Source organism: Oncorhynchus masou, chromosome 8 (genome assembly GCF_036934945.1).
Source record: "Oncorhynchus masou masou isolate Uvic2021 chromosome 8, UVic_Omas_1.1, whole genome shotgun sequence".
NCBI classification, from domain to species: domain Eukaryota; kingdom Metazoa; phylum Chordata; class Actinopteri; order Salmoniformes; family Salmonidae; genus Oncorhynchus; species Oncorhynchus masou.
This window is the reverse complement of record NC_088219.1, coordinates 1,284,261-1,294,554: the sequence shown is the minus strand read 5'-3', so window position 1 is coordinate 1,294,554 and position 10,294 is coordinate 1,284,261. Positions and strand designations below refer to the sequence as shown.

The 10,294-nt window shown below is 42.4% G+C and overlaps 1 protein-coding gene across 1 annotated transcript in view; it reads right to left on the bottom strand.

Annotated features, from left to right (window-relative positions):
- grm5a (glutamate receptor, metabotropic 5a) overlaps window positions 1-731 on the bottom strand; it is a 101,116-nt gene extending 100,385 nt beyond the window's left edge. Inside the window, 2 exon segments of the mRNA XM_064971066.1 lie at window positions 1-67; window positions 441-731. The exon segment at window positions 1-67 is cut by the window's left edge and continues 67 nt beyond it. Of these exon segments, the coding sequence (XP_064827138.1) occupies window positions 1-67; window positions 441-731 (358 nt within the window).
- Window positions 732-10,294: the final 9,563 nt, after the last annotated feature.

Genomic DNA, 10,294 nt, shown 5'->3' with positions numbered 1-10,294 from the left:
GCATCATGGCCTCCACACGCTGGATACCATACTGTTCTCTGACAGCTCCACACTTACGCTCATGGACCTATGGATTACAGACAAACACACTACGTCACACACACACACGTCGTCACATACACACACTCCAACACACACACACACACACACACACGACACGTCGTCACATACACACACTCCAATACACACACACACACACACACACGTCGTCACATACACACACTCCAACACACACAGTCTGTTAGACACACACACGACACGCTGTCACATACACACACTCCAATACACACACACACACACACATGACATCACATAAACACACTCCAACACACACACACACACAGTCCGTCAGACATACACACGACACGCTGTCACATACACACACTCCAACACACACACACACACACTCCAACACACACACACTCCAAACCACAGTGTACCTTGTCTGCAGGAGGTTGGTGGTGAACAGAGAACAGCGCTCCTATGATGATGTCACCAGGAATGTGAGCCAGGACTCTCCTTTCATTGGCCTGAGCCTCGACCCCAACATGAACTCCAGGGGTCACCCAGCCCAGGACATCCCCCAGCAACATACACACCAGGAGGAGCCACACGTACACCCCTCCACCACCTCCTCTAATTCTCTCTCTTCTCCTCTCTCCTCCCTCCATCTTCTGTCTCCTCCCCTCTCCTCCCTCCATCCTCTGTCTCCTCCCCTCTCCCCTCTCCATCTTCTGTCTCCTCCCCTCTCCCCTCTCCATCCTCTGTCTCCTCCTCTCTTCTCCCTCCATCCTCTGTCTCCATCCTCTGTCTCCTCCCTCCCTCCCCCTCTCTCCATCCTCTGTCTCCTCCTCTCTCCTCCCTCCATCCTCTGTCTCCTCCCCTCTCCTCCCTCCATCCTCTGAATCTTCAGCAATGTGCTTCAGTTGGTTGGAGCATGGTGGTGGTGATGTCACTGCCAGAGTCGTGCTTTGGTTCGTTGAAATAGGACCGTCTCACTCCATCTCGAACCTGTCTGTGCCTGTGTGAGCTCTGTGTTGCTCAGGGCAACCTCTTCATCCCAGACGGTCACAGAGATCCAGGAAGAGTTATCAGGAGAACCTGACTCCACTCAGGGGCTCTGGAATGATCTGGAACGATTCAGCATGGAACCCTCCACCGTGTCACCATGGTAACACTCTACTTCTCCTCAGTGTTTCCTCAGTGTGACCTTAGAAGGAGATGGCAGTGGTGTTACAGTACAACCTCTATATCCCTCCTATTTAACTCTGGACCTCAAAGCCAGTTACACTGTTTGGTTTTTCATTCCTCTGCTCTAATCGGGGCCTGATTTAGACCTGGGACACCAGGAGGGTGATTCCCCTCTAATCAGGGCCTGATTTAGACCTGGGACACCAGGTGGGTGATTCCCCTCTAATCAGGGCCTGATTTAGACCTGGGACACCAGGTGGGTGATTCCCCTCTAATCAGGGCCTGATTTAGACCTGGGACACCAGGTGGGTGATTCCCCCTAATCAGGGCCTGATTTAGACCTGGGACACCAGGTGGGTGATTCCCCTCTAATCAGGGCCTGATTTAGACCTGGGACACCAGGTGGGTGATTCCCCTCTAATCAGGGCCTGATTTAGACCTGGGACACCAGGTGGGTGATTCCCCTCTAATCAGGGCCTGATTTAGACCTGGGACACCAGGTGGGTGATTCCCCTCTAATCAGGGACTGATTTAGACCTGGGACACCAGGTGGGTGATTCCCCTCTAATCAGGGCCTGATTTAGACCTGGGACACCAGGTGGGTGATTCCCCTCTAATCAGGGCCTGATTTAGACCTGGGACACCAGGAGGGTGATTCCCCTCTAATCAGGGCCTGATTTAGACCTGGGACACCAGGAGGGTGATTCCCCTCTAATCAGGGCCTGATTTAGACCTGGGACACCAGGAGGGTGATTCCTCTCTAATCAGGGCCTGATTTAGACCTGGGACACCAGGAGGGTGATTCCCCTCTAATCAGGGCCTGATTTAGACCTGGGACACCAGGTGGGTGATTCCTCTCTAATCAGGGCCTGATTTAGACCTGGGACACCAGGTGGGTGATTCCCCTCTAATCAGGGCCTGATTTAGACCTGGGACACCAGGTGAATGATTCCCCTCTAATCAGGGACTGATTTAGACCTGGGACACCAGGAGGGTGATTCCCCTCTAATCAGGTAGGGTGGAGGTGATATGGTCCTTGACTAGTCTCTCAAAGCACTTCATGATGACGGAAGTGAGTGCTACGGGGCGGTAGTCGTTTAGCTCAGTTACCTTAGCTTTCTTGGGAATATAATATAATATAGCCCAGATGGCCTAGTAAATAGCCCAGATAGCCTAGTAAATAGCCCAGATGGTCTATTAAATAGCCCAGATGGCCTAGTAAATAGCCCAGTTAGCCTAGTAAATAGCCCAGATGGTTTAGTATATAGCCCAGATAGCCTAGTAAATAGCCCAGATGGCCTAGTAAATAGCCCAGATAGCCCAGTGAATAGCCCAGATAGCCTACAACAAAATGTGAAATACATCCCATAGAACGAACAGTTAATGGCCTACAGACAAATTTAACAGGTGAACATCAAGACAGTTGGACTTTTACTTTGAACTAAGTTTGCTACTACTCTATGTAGCCTACTGCCATTGTTTTCAGTAGCCTAGACAATGGGTATTTCTCAAAATGCATACTACCGTGCTCCGAGCACGCAAATTGACTCTAGACCAGAGTGTTTATTTGAGTCCAAATCAAAGTATACGAAACGGAGCACGTCATATTTCGAAGACTACACCGATGCAACTTCAACAAAAAGTATGGAAAGAAATATGATGCAACCACGTAGATATGCCGCAAAATGAAATCAATGGCGGCCATTATTTGAGCTGAAGCGAGAGAAAATACACTCGACTTTGGGATGAAATGTTGCCCAATCACATTTTAAATGTTGCTTGACTACAATATTTTATCTTGATACGTTAATAAATACATTTTGGCATGTTTACCTGCCAACATACCGTAGATATCGAGCCCATAATAAGTCAATAGGGTTAACTGCCTAGCTACTGGTACTGTTAGCTAGCTACCCACAAAGAATCTATCCCGCATAATATTAGTTTTAGGTCACATATAGCTAGCTGATAGTTATGAAGTAAAACAGTTGCTTTGTGTATATGTTGTTTCCTCTCTATTGCATTGTTGCCGTGGCTGGAAGACGGTTCAGTGAATGGGTACTGTAAGTACATAGTAAGTCAATTGGGTAAAATTGCTAGTTAGCTAGCCACAAAGAATTGGTAGCTATCTCCTCCCCCCCCAAATATTTTTTTTTACAACTACCTTGCTTAACATTAGTTTTAGGTCATTTTTCTTGTTTAACTAGCTGTCTAAATAGATTATTACAATCGACATATCTAGCTAATAATTATGAAGTAAAAATGTTTATTTTGCCTATATCTTGTTTGGTCTCTATTGTTGGATTTGTCCTGACTGGAAGGTTCAGTGAAGTAGGGAGGTGAACCGTGAGGTAATGCAGTAGAGGGGGAGTGTAAATGTAGTGTTTTATGCCTTCCTAACACACTCTCGCCCTCTCAACAATGTACTCAAGAGAACGTGGTTGTAGAATGCACTCGGAGCATGAGAGTGCGGAGCATGAGAGTGCGGAGCATGAGAGTGCGGAGCATGGTAGTGAGCATATTGAGAAACATCCAATGTTTCAGAATTTAGACTGGGGGTTAAAGACAATACAAAACATTATTGATTTATAACGTTCTGCAGACAGGGCCACAACAATTGACCTTTGTTTTATCTTTCAGAAACTGTCACAGGCTTTTGCCAAATACTGCATAAATGACTGCAAAACATTTGAACCTTCTGCCAACACAGTAAATAGCCCCGTATTTGACAGTATGGGTAGGCTACGGTATTGCTGTGTGAAATGGAGCGTGACATCATTGCCTATTTAATCTCAGAGCCTATACCAAGATAGGACATAGAAACCCAATAATCTATTGATAAAATAAACATTTAACAACAATCGGTCCTCTGCATAGAAGTGTCGGCTGTAGCCTACTTTTAAATAGTTTCAAATGTACAACCAATCTTGCAGAATGTATGGACAGGCACTCGTTATTGACAGCATGAATGTTTAGTTGGGGGAAAAAGTAACCGCAAAAAATATAAACATTCTGCCCAGACATCTAAACATTCTGCCCAGACATCTAAACATTCTGCCCAGACATCTAAACATTCTGCCCAGACATATAAACATTCTGCCCACACATCTAAACATTCTGCCCAGACATATAAACATTCTACCCAGACATCTAAACATTCTGCCCAGACATATAAACATTCTGCCCAGACATCTAAACATTCTGCCCAGACATATAAACATTCTGCCCACACATCTAAACATTCTGCCCACACATCTAAACATTCTGCCCAGACATATAAACATTCTACCCAGACATCTAAACATTCTGCCCAGACATATAAACATTCTGCCCACACATCTAAACATTCTGCCCAGACATATAAACATTCTGCCCACACATCTAAACATTCTGCCCAGACATCTAAACATTCTGCCCACACATCTAAACATTCTGCCCAGACATATAAACATTCTGCCCACACATCTAAACATTCTGCCCACACATCTAAACATTCTGCCCACACATCTAAACATTCTGCCCACACATCTAAACATTCTGCACACACATCTAAACATTCTGCCCAGATATCTAAACATTCTGCCCACACATCTAAACATTCTGCCCAGACATATAAACATTCTGCACAGACATCTAAACATTCTGCACAGACATCTAAACATTCTGCCCAGACATCTAAACATTCTGCCCAGACATCTAAACATTCTGCCCACACATCTAAACATTCTGCCCACACATCTAAACATTCTGCCCAGACATCTAAACATTCTGCCCAGACATCTAAACATTCTGCCCACACATCTAAACATTCTGCCCAGACATCTAAACATTCTGCCCACACATCTAAACATTCTGCCCAGACATATAAACATTCTGCCCACACATCTAAACATTCTGCCCACACATCTAAACATTCTGCACAGACATATAAACATTCTACCCAGACATCTAAACATTCTGCCCACACATCTAAACATTCTGCCCACACATCTAAACATTCTGCCCACACATCTAAACATTCTGCCCACACATCTAAACATTCTGCCCACACATCTAAACATTCTGCCCACACATCTAAACATTCTGCCCAGATATCTAAACATTCTGCCCAGACATATAAACATTCTGCCCAGACATATAAACATTCTGCCCACACATCTAAACATTCTGCCCACACATCTAAAAATTCTGCACAGACATCTAAACATTCTGCCCAGATATCTAAACATTCTGCCCAGACATATAAACATTCTGCCCAGACATCTAAACATTCTGCCCACACATCTAAACATTCTGCCCACACATCTAAACATTCTGCACAGACATCTAAACATTCTGCCCACACATCTAAACATTCTGCCCACACATCTAAACATTCTGCCCAGACATCTAAACATTCTGCCCAGACAACTAAACATTCTGCCCAGACATCTAAACATTCTGCCCACACATCTAAACATTCTGCCCAGACATCTAAACATTCTGCCCAGACAACTAAACATTCTGCCCAGACATATAAACATTCTACCCAGACATCTAAACATTCTGCCTACACATCTAAACATTCTGCCCACACATCTAAACATTCTGCCCACACATCTAAACATTCTGCCCACACATATACACATTCTGCCCAGACATCTAAACATTCTGCCCACACATCTAAACATTCTGCCCAGACATCTAAACATTCTGCCTACACATCTAAACATTCTGCCCACACATCTAAACATTCTGCCCAGATATCTAAACATTCTGCACACATTTAAACATTCTGCCCAGACATCTAAACATTATGCCCACACATCTAAACATTCTGCCCACACATCTAAACATTCTGCCCAGATATCTAAACATTCTGCCCACACATCTAAACATTCTGCCCAGACATATAAACATTCTGCCCACACATCCAAACATTCTGCCCACACATCTAAACATTCTGCCCAGACATCTAAACATTCTGCCCAGATATCTAAACATTCTGCCCAGACATCTAAACATTCTGCCCACACATCTAAACATTCTGCCCACACATCTAAACATTCTGCCCACACATCTAAACATTCTGCCCAGACATCTAAACATTCTGCCCACACATCTAAACATTCTGCCCAGACATCTAAACATTCTGCCCACACATATAAACATTCTGCCCAGACATCTAAACATTCTGCCCACACATCTAAACATTCTGCCCAGACATATAAACATTCTGCCCAGACATCTAAACATTCTGCCCAGACATCTAAACATTCTGCCCACACATCTAAACATTATGCCCACACATCTTTCTACAAAAATATAATAAAATATGCCATTGCTCTTTCTTTTACAAATGGTTGTGGTGGCCTAATTCCAATAGGAAGGGATGAATACCCCTGTCCTATAGGGTAAGGGATGAATACCCCTGTCCTATAGGGTGAGAGTTGATTACCCCTGTCCTATAGGGTAAGAGTTGAATACCCCTGTCCTATAGGGTGAGAGTTGAATACCCCTGTCCTATAGGGTGAGAGTTGATTACCCCTGTCCTATAGGGTGAGAGTTGATTACCCCTGTCCTATAGGGTAAGAGTTGATTACCCCTGTCCTATAGGGTACGAGTTGATTACCCCTGTCCTATAGGGTGAGAGTTGAATACCCCTGTCCTATAGGGTGAGAGTTGAATACCCCTGTCCTATAGGGTGAGAGTTGATTACCCCTGTCCTATAGGGTAAGAGTTGAATACCCCTGTCCTATAGGGTGAGAGTTGAATACCCCTGTCCTATAGGGTAAGAGTTGAATACCCTTGTCGTATAGGGTACGAGTTGATTACCCCTGTCCTATAGGGTGAGAGTTGAATACCCCTGTCCTATAGGGTAAGAGTTGAATACCCCTGTTGTATAGGGTAAGAGTTGAATACCCTTGTCGTATAGGGTGAGAGTTGAATACCCCTGTTGTATAGGGTAAGAGTTGAATACCCTTGTCGTATAGGGTGAGAGTTGATTACCCCTGTCCTATAGGGTGAGAGTTGATTACCCCTGTCCTATAAGGTAAGAGTTGATTACCCCTGTCCTATAGGGTAAGAGTTGAATACCCCTGTCCTATAGGGTGAGAGTTGAATACCCCTGTTGTATAGGGTAAGAGTTGAATACCCCTGTCCTATAGGGTGAGAGTTGAATACCCCTGTCCTATAGGGTAAGAGTTGAATACCCCTGTCCTATAGGGTAAGAGTTGAATACCCCTGTCGTATAGGGTGAGAGTTGAATACCCCTGTCGTATAGGGTAAGAGTTGATTACCCCTGTCCAACACTCTATAGTAAGTCAAACATACCCTATTCTGATTCGTAACGATAGTTAGGGTACCGTGTGGGCTCAGTTAGTTGCAACACAAGGGTTGTGAGTTTGATTCCCACAGGGTGCCAGAACAAAAAATTAAGAACACTTATGCACTTGCTACTGTAAATCACTCTGGATAAGACCGTCTGTTTATTCACTAAAATGTAAATAATTATGGATAAGACAGTCTGCTTAATCACTAAAATGTAAATCACTCTGGATAAGACAGTCTGCTTAATCACTAAAATGTAAATTATTCTGGATAAGACAGTCTGCTTAATCACTTAAATGTAAATAATTATGGATAAGACAGTCTGCTTAATCACTAAAATGTTAATTATTCTGGATAAGACAGTCTGCTTAATCACTAAAATGTTAATTATTCTGGATAAGACAGTCTGCTTAATCACTAAAATGTAAATCACTCTGGATAAGAATGTCTGTTTAAATCACTAAAATGTAAATCACTCTGGATAAGACAGTCTGCTTAATCACTAAAATGTAAATCACTCTGGATAAGAATGTCTGTTTAAATCACTAAAATGTAAATCACTCTGGATAAGAATGTCTGTTTAAATCACTAAAATGTAAATCACTCTGGATAAGAACTTCTGTTTAAATCACTAAAATGTAAATCACTCTGGATAAGAATGTCTGTTTAAATCACTAAAATGTAAATCACTCTGGATAAGACAGTCTGCTTAATCACTAAAATGTAAATCACTCTGGATAAGAATGTCTGTTTAAATCACTAAAATGTAAATCACTCTGGATAAGAACTTCTGTTTAAATCACTAAAATTCAAGTGTAATAATAATAATAATAATGTAGGTCTACCGGTTGACTCATTTTTACCGCTGCGTTTTGGACGTGTTTTTACATAGTGTTTTATTGCTGTCCATGGTCCGGAAATGAAATTAATAGAATTGTGCCCAAGCCACAACTATATCATTAATGATTCATAAGCTTATTTAACAGCTGGATACTGACACTCCGATAGACCAATATAGCTCAAATTCATTCAAAAGCTTTAAAAAAATGCAGAATGCGTGTACACATGTGCAAGATGCTCCAAATAGGAATCTTGTGCTGAAAATACAATTTTTCATTTCTGATCAAATATATTGATAATAAATAATTGAATATCTGATATCTATGATAGCATTTCCACACAAAAAAACCGTTCGTATCACAGAGTAAATGTTGATTACTTTACCTCCTCTGCTTCCTCTTCATGCTCAATATTCCCTGTCATTGAGAAGACAGAAATTCCATCAACCAGCTGTATCGGTCGAGTATCGGCAGACTGCTCCTCCTTAATGACAGACCAGCTAACAGAACGGAACACGTTCATCGCCGGGACAAAGTCATCATCACGATTTCACTAATATGATTCAAATCTATAAATCACAGTCCAGTTTATAAGGCTCGTCCCGTCGTTTTTAACCTGACTAAGAAGTAGAATCCTGTTGGAAAAATTATGTTAATTAAAATTACCATTTATATTCCCAAAACAAACATCGAACGTGTGATACTGTTGCTGTTTCCTGTTGTCGTGACTTTTTGATTTATAGCCCACATGGCAGACTTAATACACACCGGTTTTTAAATGTCCAAATTCATAATCAATATGCGGAAATGACTTGGTATATGTTGAAGTTCAATACATTAAAAGCTACTCCCAACACACATTCCACACTTGTGTTCAGATTACTGTATTTTGCTAAATGAGTAGTTCATAAAGTGAAGACGCAGTAATATTTATTACCACGCGGACACTGAAGACTGGAATGGTTTAGTTGAACTGTTATCAATAGCGCGACTAGATGAATCCGTCACGTTAAGATGTGGATGTTTAATGGAACTGGGACCATTCTCTGGCGATACATGTGCCTTCTAAAAAACTAATCTCAAAGCTATACTACATATATCTATCGATAGAGGAGAACATGTAGTGTGGCCAACGACCACAGTCCACGATCCACAGTTTTTATGCGAGTAAAGTCATACCTTATATATATATATTTTTTTTTTAAAGCAAGAAAGTGATGGAAACAGGATGTTTCGGTACAATTGTATAAATGTCAACAGATCATTTGTTATTTTGACGTATTTTTTTGTGTCTGTTAAATGTATAATGCGAGAAACGCATCAATGGAAACGCCTTTATACGCAAATGTTGATATAATAACCATCATAACGGAGTGAACTGGGAGTCGCATGATGACAGGACTCGGGAAAGCGTGCAGTTTATTAGGATACACTATTGATGAACTTCACAGGGTGCTGAAAGTGCACGGGGATGAGCTTGATGCTCCTTTCCAAGAAACATCGAGGGTCTTATTCTGGTAACATCTGATCGTGCAGACGGAACTTCCCACACAGGCTACCTGCACTGTATCTGCGAGCTGTTGACTAGAGCGCAGGCGCCAAGGCCAAAAATAGGCACATTTGCTATTTAACGCAACAGCATCTGTGACAAAACTATCCGTAGATTTGAACATGTGATGGAAACACATGTGACTTTGTGATATTTATTCGGTACATGAACACATAAGTGAACAAAAACATGTTTGAGGAGCAATCAGAAACGGGAACAACAGTGATCTAGACAAAAGCATTATTTTAAAGTATGGGAACCGGTTAATAACGTTCTTTTAAATTTCAAGAGGCCTATGCCGAAACCCTCACTATGTCAATCAGAAACATATTCATGTGTCTTCGCAAGTGTGCGTGCGTAGGCAAAGTGCCCCTCGTTTAATTAACCTACAGTAGTACTGACCTAA